We start from the raw sequence: 25,882 nt of genomic DNA on the forward strand, positions 1-25,882 counted from the left end.
ATGCTGATTTATAGCTCCGGAATACAACAAAAGCCAACTTTGCCTCGTTTTTTGAGGCAGATTTTTAGATCTGATGATCATTAGAGTCCCAATTAGAGTGAAGTTGCTTTTTTTGACTTGTGAGGAAAAGAAAGCTACAGCCTTAGAAAATACACTTAGGTTATCTACAATCTGAAATGAAGGAAATTACAAAATTATGTTTTGTTGCTCTCTACGATATTGCTGATTTGTTTTGGAATATTTTTACACTTATTTTTCTACACTGTAGATATGACTGAGGGAATATGAAGAGAATGGAGCTTATGGAAGAAAGGTTTTGAGTGTCTTAAGATAAAAAACAACTGCTAAAATCATATAGTTAATGCAGAATTTAGGATGCACAACTGCTGTGCAATTCATCAGGTGTGAGTGGTGTTGTTCTTCTTTAGGGCAAACAAGTCTCTGAAACGGAAATGTTACACACTTAACCAAAGAGTGCCACTTTAGTGAGACTCATTTTAATGAAAAGGAATGAATCCTTCGTTTGTGTACATTAAGCAACACTTCCCCCTCGTGGATTGTCAGTAGAACAGAAGGTAACTGATGTGTCCATTTTATTTTTTTAACATGCTAATCAACAGAGACTGCAAAAGCCGAACAGTGTAACTGTGTGTACAGATAATGATAGCCTTCGACCTTAAATTTAAGACGATGGGTTTTCTTAGTAGTATAAAGGAAGGGTTGACAGATTTCCATTTTTGGACTTTGTTTGTAAATGCTGTGCTAGCAGATGGAACTTGTATTTTTGCAATAAAGTTGTTATAAATTGCTCCAAACAGGAGCACAGTATGAAGATCGTCTGTTTATTTGTGACTTTGCTATGCTGCTCTAATCCCTTGCACTAAACATTTTAATTTAAGGCAGTTGTACGTTACAACTAAACCCAAGAGTTCTTCCCAGACACTCACTGACCATAAGTCATGATTTTCAGCTTCTGCTTGTGGCCAGTAAGGGTGATAAGGAATGTACAACAACATCCTGCTTCCTCCCTTTGTAAAACCCCCTAAAGCACCACCAATTTGAGAATTTTGGAAAAGGTCAATAGGAGGAAAATCTAACTGAGCGCTAGCTGACTGGTACCTCAGATAACAGTCCGTGTGTGAATGGCAGTTTTTGCATGACTGCAACATTTGGCTCTGAGAGCTTTGGCAGTTCCTTGTCCTCACACCTCTGCTCTCCTCGGCATCGGCAGCATAGTCTTGAGCACATCTGATTCACTAAAGCTCCTGCCGATAATAATAACCCATAATAATAACCCATAATACCGTAGTCCTACCATAGTCCTCATAATACCATAGTCCTCATAATACCGTAGTCCTACCATAGTCCTCATAATAGTCCTTCATCCCCCTCTTCAAAGGGGGGGACACTCTTGACCCAAACTGCTACAGACCTATATCTATCCTACCATGCCTTTCTAAGGTCTTCGAAAGCCAAGTCAACAAACAGATTACCGACCATTTCGAATCTCACCATACCTTCTCTGCTATGCAATCTGGTTTCAGAGCTGGTCATGGGTGCACCTCAGCCACGCTCAAGGTCCTAAACGATATCTTAACCGCCATCGATAAGAAACATTACTGTGCAGCCGTATTCATTGATCTGGTCAAGGCTTTCGACTCTGTCAATCACCACATCCTCATCGGCAGACTCTAGAGCCTTGGTTTCTCAAATGATTGCCTCGCCTGGTTCACCAACTACTTCTCTGATAGAGTTTAGTGTGTCAAATCGGAGGGTCTGCTTTCCGGACCTCTAGCAGTCTCTATGGGGGTGCCACAGGGTTCAATTCTTGGACCGACTCTCTTCTCTGTATAAATCAATGAGGTCGCTCTTGCTGCTGGTCTCTGATCCACCTTTACGCAGACGACACCATTCTGTATACTTCTGGCCCTTCTTTGGACACTGTGTTAACAACCCTCCAGGCAAGCTTCAATGCCATACAACTCTCCTTCCGTGGCCTCCAATTGCTCTTAAATACAAGTAAAACTAAATGCATGCTCTTCAACCGATCGCTACCTGCACCTACCCGCCTGTCCAACATCACTACTCTGGACGGCTCTGACTTAGAATACGTGGACAACTACAAATACTTAGGTGTCTGGTTAGACTGTAAACTCTCCTTCCAGACCCATATCAAACATCTCCAATCCAAAGTTAAATCTAGAATTGGCTTCCTATTTCGCAACAAAGCATCCTTCACTCATGCTGCCAAACATACCCTTGTAAAACTGACCATCCTACCAATCCTCGACTTTGGCGATGTCATTTACAAAATATCCTCCAATACCCTACTCAACTAATTGGATGCAGTCTATCACAGTGCAATCCGTTTTGTCACCAAAGCCCCATATACTACCCACCATTGCGACCTGTACGCTCTCGTTGGCTTTCCCTCGCTTCATACTCGTCGCCAAACCCACTGGCTCCATATCATCTACAAGACCCTGCTAGGTAAAGTCCCCTCTTATCTCAGCTCGCTGGTCACCATAGCATCTACCACCTGTAGCACACGCTCCAGCAGGTATATCTCTCTAGTCACCCCCAAAACCAATTCTTTCTTTGGCCTCTCCTTCCAGTTCTCCTTCCAGTTCTCTGCTGCCAATGACTGGAACGAACTACAAAAATCTCTGAAACTGGAAACACTTATCTCCCTCACTAGCTTTAAGCACCAACTGTCAGAGCAGCTCACAGATTACTGCACCTGTACATAGCCCACCTATAATTTAGCCCAAACAACTACCTCTTTCCCAACTGTATTTAATTAATTAATTTATTTAGCTCCTTTGCACCCCATTATTTTTATTTCTAATTTGCACATTGTTCCATTGCAAAACTACCATTCCAGTGTTTTACTTGCTATATTGTATTTACTTTGCCACCATGGCCTTTTTTTTGCCTTTACCTCCCTTCTCACCTCATTTGCTCACATCGTATATAGACTTGTTTATACTGTATTATTGACTGTATGTTTGTTTTACTCCATGTGTAACTCTGTGTCGTTGTATCTGTCGAACTGCTTTGCTTCATCTTGGCCAGGTCGAAATTGTAAATGAGAACTTGTTCTCAACTTGCCTACCTGGTTAAATAAAGGTGAAATAAAAAATAAATAAAAATAATGCCGTAGTCCTACCATAGTCCTCATAATACCGTAGTCCTACCATAGTCCTCAAGCATGTGGCTAGACATCTAGAAACGTGTTTAGATACGCGAGGAGGACCTCCTCATTAAGAATTTGCTCCACCATGCTCTCGTGTAGAAATGTGAGTGAGTTACTTTATGGCGGAAAAACTCCACGTGTCCTTGAATAACTCATTTAGGGTCAGCTGGATGATAGAGAGGGTTGGTTCTCAGGCTGAACTGTAATCTTTTTGAAGGAGGCCATTTCTCTCCTGAAATGCCAGGGTCACCTGGTAAATACTAGTTGGTCCACATTGGCATTTGGGAGCCATTGCAGATTGCACTCTGGGCCCTTCTTCTCTTGCTCGACTCCATGGTGACCCTGTCCTTTTACCTTGTCTATACGGGTAACACTATTTCCTTGAAATCAGTTCTTCATACCAATTTAAGAGAAGTTCTCCTCCACAGCTAATCAGCCATTGTTTAAGTTGAGGCAAGGTGGCAGATGAAGCAGGGTGTTAGACGAAAGAAAGACCCTCAATCATAAAGTTTATTTTCATTGTAAATAATAAACCTAGAAATGCAAGTTCACATGTAAAATAAAAAAGGTTAAAGAGAGGTCATCTGTAGTAGCCCAGTGTCACGGCTGATTTCCTCCTCTTCGTCTGAAGAGGATGTGTAGCAGAGATCGGACCAAAATGCAGCATGGTAAGTGTCCATAGTTGTTTTTAATGAATAAACCGAAACTGTACAAAACAATAAACGGACCTTGAATAACCGAAACAGTACCATGTGGTGAAACAGACACGGAAACAATCACCCACAAAGTACCCACAGAATATGGCTGCCTAAATATGGTTCCCAATCAGAGACAACGACAGACAGCTGCCTCTAATTGAGAACCAATCTAGACAACCATAGACATACAATATACCTAGAAAGGAAACAGCCCCATAAATACAAAAACCACTAGAGAAGACAAAAAGCACATACATCAACCATGTCACACCCTGACCTAACCAAAATAACAAAGAAAACAAAGAATACTAAGGTCAGGGTGTGACACCCAGTCAAAAACAGTCGTCAAATCAGGATTGGTACCTCCATTGGTACATCAATCTTCACAGCTCTGTCTATGAATTTGAGAGGGTTTTATTTCTCTAGAGCCATTTCTTCGCTGGTGGAGTGGGGTGACCACTTTGTTGCTTTTCCAAATGCCGAATCGCCCCTTTCATCTCTCCCATTTCGCTTTTGAAGATGTGTAAAAGCAGGTTACTCTAGGGATACAGTATGTTCCCCTCTCCCAGTGAGGCTTATTGGCCAATAGAGCTGTGCACCAACAGTTCTGGGGCAAGTGGGTCAGGATACAGTCAGCCTCCCTCGTGGTGTTTGTGTCAGATGCCAGTCATGCTGAAGCCCTGAGTCCACTGGGGTGGAGGGGGTCCCATTGAGAAGGAGGATCAGTACCACCTGATGCTGCTGTTATTAGTGCATGATGATGATGCTGTTTTAGTGCATGATGATGATTATGATGTTATTAGTGCATGCTGATGATGCTGTTATTAGTGCATGATGATGATGCTGTTATCAGTGCATGATGATGATGCTGTTATCTATCAGTGCATGATGATGATGATGATGATGCTGTTATTAGTGTATGCTGATGATGATGCTGTTATTAGTGCATGATGATGATGTTATTAGTGCATGCTGATGATGCTGCCGCTGTTATTAGTGCATGATGATGATGATGCTGCTGTTATTAGTGCATGATGATGATGCTGATATTAGTGCTTGATGATGATGCTGTTATTAGTGCATGATGATGATGCTGATATTAGTGTATGATGATGATGTTATTAGTGCATGATGATGATAGTGCATGTGTAACAGTATAATCTCGCCCATACCTGGGCGCGAACCAGGGACCTTCTGCACACAACGACAACAGTCACCCTCGAAGCATCGTTACCCATCGCTCCACAAAAGCCGCGGCCCTTGCAGAGCAAGGTCTCAGAGCAAGTGACGTAACCGATTGAAACGCTATTTAGCACACACCGCTAACTAAGCTAGCCGTTTCACATCCGTTACACTCACCCCCCTTTTGACCTTCCTCCTTTTTCCGCAGCAACCAGTAATCCGGGTCAACAGCATCAATGTAACAGTATACTTTTTAAACCGTCCCCTCGCGCGAACCAGGGACCCTCTGCACACATCAACAACAGTCATCCACGAAGCATCGTTGTTACCCATCGCTCCACAAGAGCCACGGCCCTTGCAGAGCAAGGGGAAATACTACTTCAAGGTCTCAGAGCAAGTGACGTAACCGATTGAAACGCTATTTAGCACACACCGCTAACTAAGCTAGCCGTTTCACATCCGTTACACATGCTCATGATGCTGCCGCTGTTATTAGTGCATGATTATGATGATGATGATGTTATTAGTGCATGATGACATGCACATATTCTAAGTCAGAACCGTACAGTGATGAGAGTTGGGTGGGCGGGTGCAGGCAGCGATCGGTTGAAGAGCATGCGTTTAGTTTTACTAGCGTTTAAGAGCAGTTGGGGGCCACGGAAGGAGTGTTGTATGGCATTGAAGCTTGTTTGGAGGTTTGTTAACAGTGTCCAAAGAAGGGCCAGATGTATACAGAATGGTGTCGTCTGCATAGTGGTGGATCAAGGAATCACCCGCAACAAGAGCGACTTCATTGATATATACAGAGAAAATAGTGATAATGATGATGATGCTGTTATTAGTGCATGATGATGATGATGGTGCTGTTATTAGTGCATGATGATGATGCTGTTATTAGTGCATGATGATGGTGCTGTTATTAGTGCATGATGATGATGCTGTTATTAGTGCTTGATTATGATTATGCTGTTATTTGTGCATGATGATGATGATGATGCTGTTATTAGTGCATGATGATGATGATGATGATTATGTTATTAATGCATGATGATGATTTTTATTTTATTTTAATAATTTTTTTCACATTTATTTAACCGAGTATGTAATGTCGTGTGTGTAGGTGGCAGGGAAGAGTTACACATGTGATAAACAAAAGTACAATCAATAACAATAGAAAAATCTATATTCAGTGTTTGCAAATGGAGTAAGGACGTAAGGCAATAAATAGGCCAAAGTAGCAAAGTAATTAGAATTTAGCAAATGAACACTGGAGTGATAGATGTGCAGATGATGATGTGCAAGTAGAAATACTGGTGTGCAAAAGAGCAAAAAAGTCAATAAAAACAATATGGGGATGAGGTAGGTAGTTGGATGGGCAGCAATCAGTGAGCTGCTCAGATAGCTGATTCTTAAAGTTAGTGAGGGATATATAAGTCTCCAACTTCAACGGTTTTTGCAATTTGTTCCGGTCACTGGCAGCAGAGAACTGGAAGGAAAGGTGGCCAAACGAGGTGTTTGCTTTGGGGGATGACCAGTGAGATATACCTGCTGGAGCGTGTGCTACGGGTGGGTGTTGTTATGGTGACCAGTGAGCTGAGATAAAGCAGAGCTTTACCGAGCAAAGACTTATAGATGACCTGGAGCCAGTGGGCCTGGCGATGAATATGTAGCGAGGGCCAACTGATGAGAGCATACAGGTCGCAGTGGTGGGTGGTATATGGGGCTTTGGTGACACAACGGATGGCACTGTGATAGACTGCATCCTTTTTGCTGAGTCGAGGGTTGGAGGCTGCTGCTGTTATTAATGCATGATGATGATGCTGTTATTAGTGCATGATGATGATGATGCTGTTATTAGTGCATGATGATGATGATGCTGTTATTAGTGCATGATGATGATGATGCTGTTATTAATGCATGATGATGATGCTGTTATTAGTGCATGATGATGATGATGCTGTTATTAATGCATGATGATGATGCTGTTATTAGTGCATGATGATGATGATGCTGTTATTAATGCATGATGATGATGCTGTTATTAGTGCATGATGATGATGATGCTGTTATTAATGCATGATGATGATGATGCTGATGATGATGCTGTTATTAGTGCATGATGATGATGATGCTGTTATTAGTGCATGATGATGATGCTGTTATTAATGCATGATGATGATGCTGTTATTAGTGCATGATGATGATGATGCTGTTATTAGTGCATGATGATGATGATGCTGTTATTAGTGCATGATGATGATGCTGTTATTAATGCATGATTATGATGCTGTCATTAGTGATGTACAGCACTTATTATTTGATGTGGTATGACATGTGCTGACAATAATTGTGGCTACACCTCTTTCTAACCTCACCCTATTACACCACGGTTACATCACATAATGAAATATCTTATGGTAAGCACATCCTGCCTGTGGCCCCAGGGACTGTAAGCCTGCACACTCCTCTTCAAAGGTAAATATAACTAATCCAAGGTAATCAAGCAGTTGTTCAGTGACTTTAATTAAAAATGTGTAGTCATGTTTGGTCTTGTTTTTTTTATACTGAACAAAAATGTAAATGCAGTCCATCTAGGGAAATCAGTCGACATAAATAAATAAATGAGGCTTTAATCTACGGATTTCACATGACTGGGCAGGGGTGCAGTCATGGGTGGGCCTTGGAGGGAATAGGCCCACCGATTTAGCAGCCAGGCGCACCCACTGGGGAGCCAGGCGCCAGGCTGGCGTGGTAACATATGGTCTGCAGTTGTGAGGCTGGTTGGGCGTACTGCCAAATGTTCTAAAACGACATTGGAGGCAGTTATGGTGAACATTCAATGCTCTGGCAACAGCTCTGGTGGACAATCCTGCAGTCAGCATGCCAATTGCATGCTCCCTCAAAACTTGAGACATCTGTGGCATTGTGTTGTGTGACAAAACTGCACATTTTAAGGAGGCCTTTTATTGTCCCCAGCTCAAGGTGCACCTTTGTGATGATCATGCTGTTTAATCAGCTCATGATGCCATCTATTTTGTGAAGTGCACCAGTCCCTCCTGCAGCAAAGCACCCTCACAACATGATGCTGCCACCCCCGTACTTCACGATTGGGATGGTGTCCTTCGGCTTGCAAACATCCATCCCCCTTTTTCCTCCAAACATAACGATGGTCAAACAGTTCTATTTTTGTTTCATCAGACCAGGGGACATTTTACCAAAAAGTACGATCTTTGTCCCCATGTGCAGTTGCAAACTGTAGTCTAGCTTTTTTTTGTGTTTTTTTTTATTTTTATTTTTAATTTTACCCCTTTTTCTCCCCAATTTCGTGGTATCCAATTGTTGTAGTAGCTACTATCTTGTCTCATCGCTACAACTCCCGTACGGGCTCGGGAGAGACGAAGGTTGAAAGTCATGCGTCCTCCGATACACAACCCAACCAAGCCACACTGCTTCTTAACACAGTGCGCATCCAACCCGGAAGCCAGCCGCACCAATGCGCCGGAGGAAACACCGTGCACCTGGCCACCTTGGCTAGCGCACACTGCGCCCAGCCCGCCACAGGAGTCGCTGGTGCGCGACGAGACAAGGACACCCCTACCGACCAAGCCCCCCCTAACCCGGGCGACGCTAGGCCAATTGTGCGTCGCCCCACGGACCTCCCAGTCGCGGCCGGTTACGACAGAGCCTGGGCGCTAACCCAGGGACTCTGATGGCACAGCTGGCGCTGCAGTACAGCGCCCTTAACCACTGCGCCATCCGGGAGGCCCAGTCTGGCTTTTTTATGGCGGGTTTGGAGCAGTGGTTTCTTCCTTGCTGAGCGGCCTTTCAGGTTATGTCGATATAGGACTCGTTTTACTGTGGATATAGATACTTTTGTACCTGTTTCCTCCAGCATCTTCACAAGGTCATTTGCTGTTGTCCTGGGATTGATTTGCACTATTTGCACCAAAGTACATTCATCTCTAGGAGACAAAACAAGTCTCCTTCCTAAGTGGTATGACGGCTGCATGATCCCATGGTGTTTATGCTTGCGTACTATTGTTTGTACAGATGAACATGGTACCTTCAGGCGTTTGGAAATGGCTCCCAAGGATGAACCAGTCTTGTGGAGGTCCACTATTTTTGAGTTTGAAGGTAGGCCTTGAAATACATCCACAGGTACACCTTCAAGTGCAGTTGCAAAAACCATTAAGCGCTATGATGAAACTGGCTCTCATGAGGCCCACCACAGGAAAGGAAGACCCAGAGTTACCTCTGCTGCAGAGGATAAGTTCATTAGAGTTACCAGCCTCAGAAATTGCAGCCCAAATAAATGCTTCACAGAGTTCAAGTAACAGACACATCTCAACATCAACAGTTCAGAGGAGACTGCGTGAATCAGGCGTTCATGATCAAATTCCTGCAAAGAAACCACTTTTAAAGGACACCAATAATAAGAAGAGACTTGTTTGGGCCAAGAAACACGAGCAATGGACATTGTCCTTTGGTCTGATGAATCCAAATGTAAGATTTTTGGTTCCAATCGACATGTCTTTGTGAGACGCAGAGTAGGTGAACGGAGGATTTCTTCATGAGTGGTTCCCACCGTGAAGCATGGAGGAGGAGGTGTGATGGTGTGCGGTGCTTTGCTGGTGACACTGTCAGTGATTTATTTGGAACAGGACATAATAGCAGTCCAATTCATTTATTTGATTTATTAAGGCACACTTAACCAGCCTGACTATCACAGCATTGTGCAGTGATGCGCAATCCCATCTGGTTTGCGTAAAAGTGCTTTTGTTTTTGGGATACCCCTACCCGAGGTATAACAAAGCATAGCCATGTCTGTAAGGTGGTTGATTGAGACATGTAAAACAATATATATCTCCAGCTTAAACAACACATTTTGGGGGGATTTTGTGTTTTATTACTTTGATTTGACACATCAATAGACTGTTAATTAACTCAAATAGTTCAGAATAATGCATGACTGGATGGGGGGTGGGCCATAAACTCATGTAATCCAAAATTGCAAGCTCTGATATTGCTAAAATATGGAATACAAGTAGTCAATTGTTTGTCTTGCATATCAAAATAAACAGAATTAGGATATCTTAAAACTTAAATTGTACCAATAAAATAATAACAAAACGTATGAGTAATGGTAAAAGTCTTACCAGACTTGATACAAACAAGGTTTAATAAAAATAAACACTTACAAACAAGTAGAAGAACACATTTCAGTTTAATACAATACCCCTCTTTTATGCTGCCACTCTCTGTTTATCATATATGCATAATCACTTTAACTATACATTCATGTACAGTGCCTTGAACTTTGCGACCTTTTGCCACATTTCAAGCTTCAAACATAAAGATATAAAACTGTATTTTTTTGTGAAGAATCAACAACAAGTGGGACACAATCATGAAGTGGAACGACATTTATTGGATATTTCAAACTTTTTTAACAAATCAAAAACTGAAGAATCGGGCGTGCAAAATTATTCAGCCCCTTTACTTTCAGTGCAGCAAACTCACACACGCCTATCCACACTATCTGCCCCCCTCCTAAACTATGTACAGCAGGGGTCGGCAATAGGTTTGGCCTTGGGCAAAAAATAATTCTCCACTGAAAGTCAGAGGAACAGGACATAATAGCAGTCCAATTCATAGGCCTACACTACAAATGAAACACATCTGGTGAGTAGGCTACATAATCAGTTCACTGTCAATAACATAGCCTAATATGATTACATTGATAAAATCATTAATGTCTCTATTACATTCATTTTATATTTCTGTGTACTTTGATTGGGGAAAGAAATTTAGCAATCAAAATAAATTGTTGGGCTGAAAAAGGAGGATAATGAAAATAGAAGTTTCAGGGAAGAATGTATAGAGAAATAGGCATTCTTACCATATTTCTTCAATGTCAAACCACTGTTTTAATTATTTGCAATCTTAGACATCCTTATCTAAGCATGGCACTTTCAAAAGTTACCTTTCCACCCAGATAGATGCTCTACCTATGCAGAAAAATGTAAGCTTCAACTGCTGGCTACTCATGTCATGCGGAGTGGAACATGTAAACCCAAGAGCAGATGCAGACGATGAGACTGGGATGAGGTAACCAAGGTATTTATTGAAACACAGGTGGAGGATGGGGTGCAGGCCAGGGGAAGCTTGGGTGGGTTACAGGAAGCCCGGTGCTGAGGTTGAGGCTGGAGCGAGGGGAGTTGGGACTGGGTAAGCAGGTCCGGAGAGGAATCCAAGAACGCAGTGGAGTGGGGGGTCCAGGACAGACGAAACGTGGAACTGGAGACAGGGGACAAAGTCAGAGCGAGCAGAACTGTGCCGGAGAGGAAAACAGTGTCAGGCAAGGGAAACCAGGCATAACATGAAACCAGGATCTAAGCCAAAACAAACTGTTAAAAAATGCAGACTGACTGAGCAGAGGTTACGATCTGGCAGTGTGGAAGTGGCAGGGCTGAGTATTTGTAGAGGTTTGATTATGGAACAGGTTGCTGCTGGTGGGGATCTGCTCTGCCTCCAGCACACCTGTCTCCACCCACAGAGAGGAAGAGGGAGAGAGTACTGGGGAAGTGGCAGGATGAGAAGTAGAGGACAAGGCAGGAGCAGATGTAAGAACTCGTCCATTGCATAACCCAAAAACAGAAGTGCTTCCCTAAAAGCTGCTTGGGAATTACAAACATCTCTTTTCAGACAGTGAAAAGCTCAATAGGGACAGAATAGCATTGTCAATTGGTCTCCTTGAATATTATAGGCCGCAGCTCAGCTTCAGAATGGCATAGGGAGGTATCAATATATCCCCATATGCAACGGAGTCATGTCTTTCGCAGGCATTTTAAAGCGTGTTTCTACCATAAGGCATCAGAGTTAAGCATTGTTATACGACCTGGATATATAATCTGGATACTTATGTATTTATTTCTAAATGTAAAGCAAACAATAGATATCCTTTTTGCCCTTTTCTTTAACAAAGGGCATGGCATACCCTCACTCGATTTGAGCCCAAACACACCAAGCCCTTCCCAGACAGAGGTATTTAAGAAGCGCATGTGACAGTATTGGAGGATTTGGCTATACCGACATCTATTCATAGCATAATTGTGTTTGTCAAACAGGTAGGCCTACCACGTTTTTGAACAAGATGAACTAGAATTACATATATAATAATTGGAGCCTATGAGTAGGCCCATAAATGTTGGTGCATGCGTGCAGATATAGAAGATCCCTTACCGGGCAGAAATTAATTTTACTTTAACACCGGCGAGTTACAATGTCGCAATCACTATGCAACCAACAGCCTATAGTAGAAAACCGAGTTTTGCTAATAATATGCCACCTGTTATCACACACGGCCCCACAATTTTTACAATTAGAATAAAAATACACGTTTATTTAACATATAATTTAATATTCCCGTAGAACTGTAAAAAGAGTGAGATCATTTGAGCTTTGGAAACAAGTGCTTTCATAAATGCATGGCGAGCCTCGTTTTGCTGGAGCAGTGTAAAATAGGCTTTCTGTCAATGACGCAGTCTTAACGAATTTTGTTAATTTACATATCGGATTTGATTGTCCATCAGTTACAGCATTTCTTCATTTTGTGGCCCGCCTAGAGTGGCCTCTTTCCTCTGCTTTGGCGCTGCATTGCAGTCAGCGAGGTTCTCTCAGTAGCTGTCTATGGTCGTGAAATCAAAGCAAAGATACCCAGCATTTCCACAAACTTGAGAAAGTTCCCATTATTTGGGTCATTCAGCCTGTCAGTAGTCCCACAATGTTCTGGGTGGCCATTACGTGTATCAGGGCCATGAGTCTCTGCATCACCTGCTGCCAATGGAGAGTCTCTCCTCCAAAAGCCCATTGGGCTTGGGCATCGATAGTTTGCTTGGACACCAGGCGGAACTCCAGCTCCTACCTCTGGAAGGAGATTTTTCCTCATAATCCTGGACTATCGGACCACCATTTTATTACATTTGCAACAAATAATCTGCTCAGACCGCAACCAAGGAACATCAAAAGTCGTGCTATAAATTCACAGACAACACAAAGATTCCTTGATGTCCTTCCAGACTCCCGCTGTCTACCCAAGGACACTTCACCACCCAAAAACATTTCTCATAAGAAACTAGCTCCCTGGTATACAGAAAGTACCCGAGCTCTGAAGCAAGCTTCCAGAAAATTGGAACGGAAATGGCGCCACACCAAACTGGAAGTCTTCCGACTAGCTTGGAAAGACAGTACCGTGCAGTATCGAAGAGCCCTCACTGCTGCTCAATCATCCTACTTTTCCAACTTAACTGAGGAAAATAAGAACAATCCGAAATTCCTTTTTGATACTGTTGCAAAGCTAAATAAAAAGCAGCATTCCCCAAGAGAGGATGGCTTTCACTTCAGCAGTAATAAATTCATGAACTTCTTTGAGGAAAAGATCATGATTATTAGAAAGCAAATTATGGACTCCTCTTTAAATCTGTGTATTCCTTCAAAGCTCAGTTGTTCTGAGTCTGCACAACTCTGCCAGGACCAAGAGAGACACTCAAGTGTTTTAGTACTATATCTCTTGACACAATGATGAAAATAATCATGGCCTCTAAACCTTCAAGCTGCATACTGGACCCTATTCCAACTAAACTACTGAAAGAGCTGCTTCCTGTGCTTGGCCCGCCTATGTTGAACATAATAAAACGACTCTATCCACCGGATGTGTACCAAACTCACTAAAAGTGGCAGTAATAAAGCCAAACCTTGACCCAGAAAATATAAAAAACTATCTTCCATTCCTCTCAAATTTTAGAAAAGGCTGTTGCGCAGCAACTCACTGCCTTCCTGAAGACAAACAATGTATACGAAATGCTTCAGTCTGGTTTTAGACCCCATCATAGCACTGAGACTGCACTTGTGAAGGTGGTAAATGACCTTTTAATGGCATCAGACAGAGGCTCTGCATCTGTCCTCGTGCTCCTAGACCTTAGTGTTGCTTTTGATACCATCGATCACCACATTCTTTTGGAGAGATTGGAAACCCAAATTGGTCTACACTGACAAGTTCTGGCCTGGTTTAGATCTTATCTGTCGGAAAGATATCAGTTGGTCTCTGTGAATGGTTTGTCCTCTGACAAATCAACTGTAAATTCCGGTGTTCCTCAAGGTTCCGTTTTAGGACCACTATTGTTTTCACTATATATTTTACCTCTTGGGGATGTCATTCGAAAACATAATGTTAACTTTCACTGCTATGCGGATGACACACAGCTGTACATTTCAATGAAACATGGTGAAGCCCCAAAATTGCTCTCACTAGAAGCATGTGGAACCGGCACAGGACATACCTGGCTGGGGAGGCGCACTGGAGGCCTGGTGCACTGAGCCGGCACAGATTGCACTGGACTGATGACACGCTCTTCAGGACGAATGCCGTGCAGAACACACCTGGCCAACCTCTCTCCTCTCTCTCCCCCAACTTCTCCATCTCCTCACTGACGGTCTCTGGCTCTTCAGGGCGAGTGCGAGGAACCGACACAGGTGGCACTGGACTGGGGAGGTGCACTGGAGACCTGGTGTGTGGAGCAGGCACAGATGGCACCGGACTGACGTCACGCTCTTCAGCATGCCTGCGCTGCAGCATACTCCTCGCTACCACCTCTCTCCGGTATCTTTCATTGAATTCCTCCACCGACTTCCAAATGGGATCTGGCAGTCCCCGCTGCTCAGTCGACCACCCCATGTGCCCCCCCCAAAAAAAAAATCTTGGGGTTTCTGTTGCCACGGACCCCGACGTCGTCACTGTCCTTCTTGATCTTTCCGCGATTCTCTCCAAGGAAGGGTCTCGCATCCTCCCCGGATTTCCTCCCAGGTCCAACTCACTTCATCCTCCAGAGCACGCTGCTTGGTTCTTGATTGGTGGGATATTCTGTCACGGTCGTGATAGGACCAAGGCGCAGCGTGATTTGAGTTCCACATCCTTTTATTAACTTCTTATGGTATAGGGGACGGTTGCATCCCACTTGGGCAGAAAACGGAAAATACAGCACGGAAAATTAAAAAAAAAATCAAACTTTCGTTAAATCACACATGTAAGATACTCAATTAAAGCTACACTCGTTGTGAATCCAGCCAACATGTCAGATTTTAAAAAGGCTTTTCGGCAAAAGTATAAGAAGCCATTATCTGATGATAGCCCAATGGTAAACAAAGAGGGTAGCATATTTCAACCCTGCAGGCGCTACACAAAATGCAGAAATAGAATACACTGCTCAAAAAAATAAAGGGAACACTAAAATAACACATCCTAGATCTGAATGAATGAAATATTCTTATTAAATACTTTTTGCTTTACATAGTTGAATGTGCTGACAACAAAATCACAAAAATTACCAATGGAAATCAAATTTATTAACCCATGGAGGTCTGGATTTGGAGTCACACTCAAAATTAAAGTGGAAAACCACACTACAGGCTGATCCAACTTTGATGTAAAGTCCTTAAAACAAGTCAAAATGAGGCTCAGTCGTGTGTGTGTGGCCTCCACATGCCTGTATGACATCCCTACAATGCCTGGGCATGCTCCTGATGAGGTGGAGGATTTTCTCCTGAGGGATCTCCTCCCAGACCTGGACTAAAGCATCCGTCAACTCCTGGACAGTCTGTGGTGCAACGTGGCGTTGGTGGATGGAGCGAGACATGATGTCCCAGATGTGCTCAATTGGATTCAGGTCTTGGGAATGGGCGGGCCAGTCCATAGCATCAATGCCTTCCTCTTGCAGGAACTGCTGACACACTCCAGCCACATGAGGTCTATCATTGTCTTGCATTAGGAGGAACCCAGGGCCAACAGCACCAGCATATGGTCTCACAAGGGGTCTGAGAATCTCATCTTAGTACCTAATGGCAGTCAGGCTACCTCTGGTGAGCACATGGAGGGCTGTGCGCCCCCCCCAAAGAAATGCCACCCCACACCATGACTGACCCGCCGCCAAACCGGTCATGCTGGAGGATGTTGCAGGCAGCAGAGCGTTCTCCACGGCGTCTCCAGACTCTGTCACGTCTGTCACATGTGCTCAGTGTGAACCTGCTTTCATCTGTGAAGAGCACAGGGCACCAGTGGCAAATTTGCCAATCTTGGTGTTCTCTGGCAAATGCCAAACGTCCTGCACGGTGTTGGGCTGTAAGCACAACCCCCACTTGTGGACGTCAGGCCCTCATACCACCCTCATGGGGTCTTTTTCTGACCGTTTGAGCAGACACATGCGCATTTGTGGCCTGCTGGAGGTCATTTTGCAGGGCTCTGGCAGTGCTCCTCCTTGCACAAAGTCGGAGGTAGCGGTCCTGCTGCTGGGTTGTTGCCCTCCTACGGCCTCCTCCACGTCTCCTGATGTACTGGCCTGTCTCCTGGTAGCGCCTCCATGCTCTGGACACTACGCTGACAGACACAGCAAACCTTCTTGCCACATCTCGCATTGATGTGCCATCCTGGATGAGCTGCACTACCTGAGCCACTTGTGTGGGTTGTAGACTCCGTCTCATGCCACCACTAGAGTGAAAGCACCGCCAGCATTCAAAAATGACCAAAACATCAGCCAGGAAGCATAGGAACTGAGAAGTGGTCTGTGGTCACCACCTGCAGAACCACTCCTTTATTGGGGGTGTCTTGCTAATTGCCTCGATTAATTCTGTCCATATATATCCAAATGTCCATTTATTTGACGCGTTTGATCCAGAAATAAAGAGCTTCCAAAAAACGCAACGTCACCACAAAGTTGCCTATAAACTTTGCCAAAATATTTCAAACTACTTTTGTAATACAACTTTAGGTATTTTTAAATGTTAATAAATTGATCAAATTGTAGACGGGTCTGTGTTCAATACAGGAAGATAACCAACCATGCTACTTTTCACGTCTTGCGCAACTCAGTGTTACCCAGTTCCTAGATGGCCTACTTCATTGCACAAATGAATAACCTCAACCAAATTCCAAAGACTGGTGACATCCAGTGGAAGCGGTAGGAAGGTTCCTAAAAAATATCATTTGCCAATGAGAACTCAGTGAACAGACAGAGACCAAAAAAAATAAAAATCTGAACGGTTAGTCCTCAGGGTTTTGCCTGCTACATAAGTTCTGTTATACTCAGACATGATTCAAACCGTTTTAGAAACTTCAGAGTGTTTTCTATCCAAATCTACTAATAATATGCATATCTTATAATCTTGGCATGAGTAGCAGGAAGTTGAAATTGGGCACGCGATTTATCCAAAAGTGAAAAAGCTGCCCCCTATACCTTAAGAAGTTAAGTGAAAACTTCTCAACAAAAGCATACACACGCAATGAACCGTAACTGTGTGCAACAACCACACAAGCACAAACAATATCCCACAAATGCAGGTGGGAACAGGGACACCTTTTTCCCCAATTAGAGACAACGATAATCAGCTGCCTCTAATTGGTAACCACACTCAAACCCAAACATAGAAATATATTGACTAGTTCCCCCCCTAGCCACGCCCTGACCTAACACACCAGGGCTCTCTATGGTCAGGGCGTGACACTGTGCCAGTTCAAGTCAATTAGAGTTCTCTCAGCACCTGCTTTTCCCCAGTCTCTTTCTTGCCCTCCTGGTTTTGACCCTTGCCTGTCCTGACTCTGAGCCTGCCATCTTGTGCCTTTGCTACTACTCTGGATTATCCACCCCCTGCCTGCCCCGACCTGTCGTTTACCTGCTCCTGTTGCAATAAACATTGTTACTTCAACAGTCTGTACTTGGGTCTTAACTTAAACCTGATAGAACTAGCTGTTGCAGTGTGACAGGTACAGTTGTTGACACGGGATGTGTGTTTGAGTGCCTCTGGCTACTTTCCTGGTCTGCAGCTATCAGAGGATCAGGCCAGGTGAGGACCCATTTTCTCCCCAGGCAGCGAGAAGAGACTGCAGGTGTGAATACTCTCTGCTGTTCATGCTCCCAGGTGATTTTATTGATACGTGTTGGCCCTTAGGTCTTCGGCATGGCAAGCAGTACCGGAGTGCCAAGTCTAGGACAAAAGGGCTTCTCAACAGTTTTTACCCACAAGTCATAAGACTCCCGAACAGGTAACCAAATGGTTACCCAGACTATTTGCATTGTGTGCCCCCCCTCCCCAACCCCTCTTTTATGCTGCTGCTACTCTCTGTTTATCATATATGCATAGTCACTTTAACTATACATGCATAACAGTATATTCATACCGAACAGGGACCTTCTGACGACAACAGTCACCCTCAAAGCAACCAGCTATCTGCAGAGCAAGGGGAACTACTACTTCAGGTCTGTGTCCATTTACCACACCGCTAACAACCCTTCATGTACATTTTTAGCTATCTGCATTGTGTCCAACCACCCGCCAACCCTTCTCTCTTTCATCATATCTGTTCATCATATGCTTAGTCACTTTAACCATATCTACATGTACATACTACCTCAATAAGCCTGACTAACCGGTGTCTGTATATAGCCTTGCTACTCTTACTTTCAAATGCCTTTTTACTGTTTTATTTCTTTACTTACCTACACACACACCCACATACCTTATTTTCGCACTATTGGTTAGAGCCTGTAAGTAAGCATTTCACTGCAAGGTTGTTGTATTCGGCGCACGTGACAAATAAACTTTTGATTTGATTCGTCAGGCAGCGAAGACTAAAGGGTCAAAATGTATCAATAAAATCACCTAGGAGCATGAACAGCAGTGTGCTCCATTTTTCTTTTTCGGGAGTTCGCCAGTGTCCAGCACCTGCAAAAAAAAGTACCTAGATGTGAATATGTTCTTCAGCTTTTGTACATGTACTCTCCAATGTGTAGCCTTATAACTCTCCCAACTGGTCTGGCACACCGATCACTAGCTTTAAAAGCAGCTTTCAACATAATGACTAATGTTAGTGCAGAGTGCTCTATTGTCCTACATTATGAGAACGCGTGCCATCATTACAGTACAGGGGTGGAGAGTGGCAACTCAGAGCGAGCACATGGATAAAAGAGAGAGCGTGTGCGGCTTTCTCACTTACGTAAATATATCCATGTACAGAAATGTGCTATTGGGTTTGCGTGACTCGCGCGCAACCGCGTATGCCGCTCCATCCTCTTCTGCGACTGTCAAACTGTTTTATACCACTGTGTCTCAACGACTACCAATATCAAGACCATAACCAACCTAAACTGTTAGTCAACATTCACATCCGGAATTGATAACTTCCCAAAATAGATTCCCACTGTGGAGCCAAAGAGAAGTTCTAATTTCCTGAGTGTATTTGCCTACTGCTGGAACACGGACCGGACAGCTGTCGGATTGTGTCACTACTCCGGGCTATTCTCTATTTTCCCACCTACAACCCATGTCGAGTGGCCGGTCCGTCCTGGAGGGCACGGGAGGAGCTATGAACGGCACCCTGCGCTCGGTTCGGAAGGGCATCTCATGTCGGATCCAGGACCCAAACTGCACGCGCATCGTGGAGAAGCTTTCCTCCTGGAATGACACCGTGGTCAATGAGTACCGGCTGGTGGATCTGCCTTCAGTCACCTCTGTAAGTGTTTCTCCTGTGTATTATGTCCCAGGGGAATGGAATAAATAGTCGAAGTAGCCTGATCATTCATGCAGGGACATAGGTTTGAGTAGAGTGGTTTGCTTTGAGTATGGTTGTAAGAATTTGCTATGATTGTACATGTTCCTCATGTCAAATCATTTATTTAAATGACTGATGCAGCTATAATTTCTGAATGTTATTGCCTTGTCTTGTTCAGAAATCTTTATCTAAGTAGATCAACAATTCAGATGGACATTTTTCAATTCAGAAATCTACTCTCAGCAACAAAAAAAAAGCAATCTTGACAGCTGTTATGAAACGCATGAATACCATTCTTCTCTGGGTGCAGATTTGACATAAAAAAATGCTTATCCATTCACACTGTAATTAAGTGTTGTGTTCTACAGAGCAGATCTGACTAGAGAATGAAAAGTAAGCAAGATGTTCATTACACTTATAGTCTAATAGGATCATGTGCATCAAACATTCATGGTTTGGTTAGACTGTCGATCAATAATAACTTACAGCAATGATTCAGAATGGACTCGCATACTTCAGCCTCACTCTTTGTCTGTACTGTATAGTGCCTCCCCAAGGCTATCGATGTGTCACCTATTTGAAAACCTTTATTGATGGCCCATGTCCCTGTTCCAAGCTTTTGCTCTCTCTCTTTATGTCTGTCTCTCTCTCTCGTCTGTCTGTCGGTCTGTCTCTGTGTTTGTGTGTTTCATAGTTATTTGTGAGGTATTTCATGTAACTGTCTAGCTTGAATTCTCATCTGTCTTACTAAATTGTTCTTAAAGAATGTTACTCACAGTGTAAATACTAATGCTGAGCTTTTTTTTAATCAACGGGTAAATGAGGTGCAGAGCCCTTTTGGTGGGTAAATATCACCTGCCACCTTTGATTAAATATCAAGATGTCTTTCTGTACATTCTGATGGCATTTCCCTGTGTCTGTGTCTGTCCATGAGTTGACACAGCTGTGAGGGATTGCATTCAGATAAGGGGTGTCTGAGTATCACAATTAGACCGCACAACTTCAATCAGAACCATCCTGACAGAGTCTAATTCAAAATAATCATTTTAAAAATCCTGAATATTTTTCTTCTACTTTCATGCTGGATTTTGATGTGAATGTTTTCATTCAGTGATAGCTGACTCATTTTAGCTGATCCCTCCTGCTTTCCCTCCCCTATCCCTATCTTAGCTCAACATACAGAATTGCATCAAATCCCTTCACAAAATGTTAAAAATGCACACACCTGCATTTCCAGATATTGTTTGTTGGTCTGTTAATTTGGGGTTTTTTTCCACACGCACTCAAACCACCGCCGTCAACTTTCGAGACAGAAGTCTCCACGGCATACACAGACAGACGCCGAGTGGCTCGAGCATTGCAATACGTTGTTGGGTTTTTGCATAGATATTGTGGAACAATAGCAGGACTGTCAGTTTGTGATTAGATGTGCACTTGGGAAAATGCATCCATCCATCTTCATTCCTGAACGGAAACGAGGCACTGCAGAAGGTTGACAATTTATGCAGTACAAAAAAAACATGAAATGTATATTAATAGACAGAAATGCATTCCGTCTGTCCCATAGGCACTTCACATGTCTGATTTCTCGTGGCACTTCTGCATCTGTAGCCAGACATAATGAGATTGCCAGAGGCTGTTGGAAAATGGGTTAGTGGCACTGTCTATTGTGTGTGTGATTCACATAAACATAAATACAAATCTGAATCCACTTACACCAGAGTGACTAGGGTTGTTGATTCATAAAACAGGCCTTCCAGAGATGAAACTAAGCCAGTGTAATGCCAACCTCTGGAATGCAATGACCCAATCCTTTTAGTCAGCTTGTGTTACAGTGCTGTAATGACACAGCTGGAGCAGCAGGTGGCACATTGCCTCCTGATGATGGCTGATGGTCACTGACCTTCAGATATGTTTTTTACTTATTTAACTAGGCAAGTCAGTTAAGAACAAATTCTTATTTATACCCCGGCCAAACCTGTACGATGCTAGGACAATTGCGAGCCGCCCTATGGGACTCCCGATCACAGCCAAGAAGTGCCTTAGACCACTGCGCCACTTGACATGTAGTCCTGTGGCCTTTCCCCAAAACTCCTCTCTTAATCCCCAATATCATATCTATCTGAAGAGTTGACAGGTGATTACTATACCCAACCGATATATTGGTTTACCTATATTATCGGCCGACATTGTCCTTGTAACGCTATACCGGTATTGGCTCTTAATATCAGCCTCACGTGCCTTCTTCACACTCTAAATACTCAGTTATCTGTTCCATTTAGTAATTAATTTAAGCATGACCCAAAACCCCGCCCGGTTGTTGTGTGGTATTTAAGCATTTACATTTGAAAGACCATGATGACACGAGGAGCGGTCCAAAAAACGGCCTTAATTAAATCCCCATATCAACAGATGTTCCCACAGAGGAGAAACCGTGACTGTCTCCAGCACATCAATAACTCGGGGGCGGGGGCGTTGTATTCACATGCAGGCAAACTGTCTCAATCGATTCTCCTCCACTGAGCTGTACACGCACATGACAGAAAAACCAATCGCCCAGGTAATCCAACCAGGGTCCTTCAACACGACAGAGGGGGGGGGAAGAGATCAATTCAGAAAACCCCAAGTTGAACCATCAATCATTAAATATGTATTGGAGGTGAAAGATCAATTCAGAAACAAAGGGAAAAAAGTGCACAAAAGTCATGTTCATCTCATCCACAGCCATGTTGTAGCCTGTTATACTCTAAGCTTGGCAAGCAAAGCGAGTCAGGCTCTGGCTCACTGAGATTCTTATTTCTACACCACGCACAACCACTTCAAATGGTGGCTTTCCAATTCAAATCTCCCTGATTAGAAGCATGGAGGTCCATCGAGAAATGGGATTGTGGAGATCTACATACGGACACGGTGTCCACAAAGTATCCTCCTCCGATAACAGATGATTAGCCTGTCAGAATGTGAAATGTCAGAATAATAGTAGAGAGAATTATTTATTTAAGCTTTCATTTCTTTCATCACATTCCTAATGGGTCAGAAGTATGCATACACTCAATTAGCATTTGGTAGCTTTGCCTTTAAATAGTTTAACTTGGGTCAAATGTTTCTGATAGCCTTCCACAAGCTTCTGCCCACACATTTTCTATAGGATTGAGGTCAGGGCTTTGTGATGGCCACTCCAATACCTTGACTTTGTTGTCCTTAAGCCATTTTGCCACAACTTTGGAAGCATGCTTGGTTGGGGTCATTGTCCATTTGGAAGATCCATTTGCGACCAACCTATAACTTCCTGACTGATGTCTTGAGATGTTGCTTCAATATATACACACTATATTCCTTCCTCATGATGCCATCTATTTTGTGAAGTGCACCAGTCCCTCCCGCAGCAAAGCACCCCACAACGTGATGCTACCACCCCTGTGCTTCACGGTTGGGATGGTGTTCTTCGGCTTGCAAGTCTCCCCCTTTTTCCTCCAAACATAATGATGGTCATTATGGCCAAACTGTTCTATTTCTGTTTCATCAGACCAGACATTTCCTGTTTCATCAGACATTTCTCCAAAAGGTACGATCTTTGTCCCCATGTGCAGTTGCAAACCGTAGTCTGTCTTTTTTATGGCGGGTTTGGAGCAGTGGCTTCTTTCTTGCAGAGCGATATAGGACTCGTTTTACTGTGGATATAGATACTTTTGTACATGTTTCCTCCAGCATCTTCACAAGGTCCTTTGCTGTTGTTCTGGGATTGATTTGCACTTTTCGCACCAAAGTACGTTCATCTCTAGGAGACTGAATGCGTCTCCTTCCTGAGTGGTATGATGGCTGCGTGGTCCCATGGTGTTTATACTTGCATATTATTGTTTGTACAGACAAACGTGGTACCTACAGGTGTTTGTAAATAGCTCCCAAGGATGAACCAGACTTGTGGAGGTCTATCTTTTTTTTCTGAGGTCTTAGCTAATTTCTTTTGATTTTCCCATGATGTCAAGCAAAGAGGCACTGAGTTTGAAGGTAGGCCTTGAAATACATCCACAGGTACACCTCCAATTGACTCAAATGACGTCAATTAGCCTATCAGAAGCTTCTAAAGGCATGCCATCATTTTCTGGAATTTTCTAAGCTGTTTAAAGGCACAGTCAACTTAGTGTATGTGAACTTCTGACCCACTGGAAATGTGATACAGTGAATTTTAAGTGAAATAATCTGTCTGTAAACAATTGTTGGAAAAATTACTTGTGTCATGCACAAAGTAGATGTCCTAACCAACTTGCCAAAACTATAGTTTGTTAACAAGACATTTGTGGAGTGGTTGAAAAATGAGTTTTAATGACACCAACCTAAGTGTATGTAAACTTCCGAATTAAACTGTATACCTGTATGTCTTATCTCTATCAGAGTGTGTTTGTACAGCACTGAAAGAGGAGAGAGGATAGAGGCTCAGATGCTGGTCGGACAGTGAGGCAGACAGGCAAACGTGTCCACACATAAATGCATCGTGACTCTACAGCAACGGTCATCCTGTATGTATCTCAGTGTTTAGAAATTGCTTTTTGAAGGTGCTTTTTGAAGCTGATAGAAATCCTAACCACGCTGTGCGGAGTGCCTCTCAGTGGGACTGTACCACGGTAGCTGTGTAATGATGATGTAATAACTGTTTAATAGCTGTGTAATAAGAACTGGGTTAGACTGTCTGATGGGTTAGGGCCGCTGTTTTATCACGCAAGGGGCAAAACTCAACTGAAGAGAAAACAATTACTGCCATGCCTTGGTCATTACAAATCACTCACTTGATTTACGTTGATAATAATTAGGCCTTCAGAAAAACAAGAAGAGAGATGTGATAGAGAATTGTTCCCATACCTCCCTCATGATTTTGAGCTGACTTACTGTAGTAAGACTTGGAATTCACGAGTGGAGGAGGAGGAGGAGGAGTTGGGGGGAAGATTGGACCGTTATTAAACAATCTGTTTCCTTTCTGGAATAGGTGGCCTTGAAAACAGTCTCCCACTGACTCTCACATGCCTCTCCCACTCATTACCACCCACCACGGCACTGACCGCTGGCTCTGATAGCGACAACTTGTAATTACTATTATAAAGAGGGAGACCCGAACTGTCTCTGCTCCTAATTCATGCCGAATTAAATGAATTGACCTCGTGTATGAGGATGGCAGCGCTTCAGTAGCGTTCAAGCTGTCAATTCATGCAAATGGTAATCAGATATTGTTGGCATCAGCAGGTTTTCGTACGTAGCATTAGAGTCAGCACTGAATCAGTTCAAATCGATATGGCTTTATTATTTCCCTCGGGAACAATTATTAAGTCAGAGAGCACAAGAGCACAAATGTATCCCCCACAAGCTAGACAGAAAGAGAGTTTGGACACACCTACTCATTCAAGGGTTTTTTATTTATTATGACTATGACATTGTAGGAAAAAAAAGTGTTAAACAAATCAAAATATAGTTTAGATTTTAGATTCTTCAAAGTAGCCACCCTTTGCCTTGATGACAGTATTGCACATTAGAACTGACAATTAGACTGTACAGGTGCATTAGAGGATGAAACGAGAATGATTCCATGATGTAATTGATGCTGTTAGAAAAGATTCAACTAGAGACACAATGACCTAAATACTGTATACCCTGATGTATTTTGTAAGACTCAAGGGTTGACTGCCTTTAGCACGCACACACACACACGCACGTGCGCGCGCAGGCACACACAATCACACAACAAAAACTCCCGTTACTCTGTGTGTGAGGCAGCAGTGTAGTCTGATCTCGTGTGGGAAGAAACCACGGCTGCTGCTTCACTAATGAAAAGAGAAAAGAATCCCAGAGGATCTCAACGTTACAACAGGAGTATTTTCATCCCCTTATAGAGGGATGCTTTTTAATAAGCAAAACTATTCAGATATGATCAAACTCAACAAAACATTTTAATGAACCTCTGCAGAATAGTGGTGCCAGGAAGGAACTCTTTAGTCAGCCAGACAGATCTCAGTTGGTCTTTAGTGGCACTATGACAGAAGTTCTCCTCCTGGGCTATATGTAGTAAGCAAGCAATCTGAAGCATGTTCATTAAGCCAGAATGTTTAAAAAGCTTTTGAGATTTCTTACTGTCATTTGAGTGCTGTACCTTTTTGTTCGGAAATGGCAGCCCGGTGTTGGGGATAATGACCAGTGCTCCGATCTCTTTTCAAACAATTAGCA

General features: G+C 43.2%; 1 protein-coding gene and 1 long non-coding RNA gene across 2 annotated transcripts in view; one reads left to right on the forward strand and one right to left on the reverse strand.

The window, feature by feature from the left end:
• Positions 1-10,668: 10,668 nt before the first annotated feature.
• LOC118400942 (uncharacterized) lies at positions 10,669-19,261 on the reverse strand. Its single transcript, XR_004829143.2, has 3 exons — positions 19,118-19,261; positions 18,784-18,846; positions 10,669-11,373 (listed from the first exon to the last, which is right to left on the reverse strand). It is a non-coding gene; the product is annotated as an uncharacterized LOC118400942 (long non-coding RNA).
• Positions 19,262-19,444: 183 nt separating this feature from the next.
• Positions 19,445-25,882, forward strand: part of LOC118400931 (melanopsin-A-like) — a 64,349-nt gene continuing 57,911 nt past the window's right edge. Inside the window, exon 1 of the mRNA XM_035797967.2 lies at positions 19,445-19,633. Within this exon, the coding sequence (XP_035653860.1) occupies positions 19,445-19,633 (189 nt within the window). The remainder of the gene's footprint in view (positions 19,634-25,882) is intronic.

This window comes from Oncorhynchus keta, chromosome 2 (assembly GCF_023373465.1).
Source record: "Oncorhynchus keta strain PuntledgeMale-10-30-2019 chromosome 2, Oket_V2, whole genome shotgun sequence".
NCBI classification, from domain to species: Eukaryota; Metazoa; Chordata; class Actinopteri; order Salmoniformes; family Salmonidae; genus Oncorhynchus; species Oncorhynchus keta.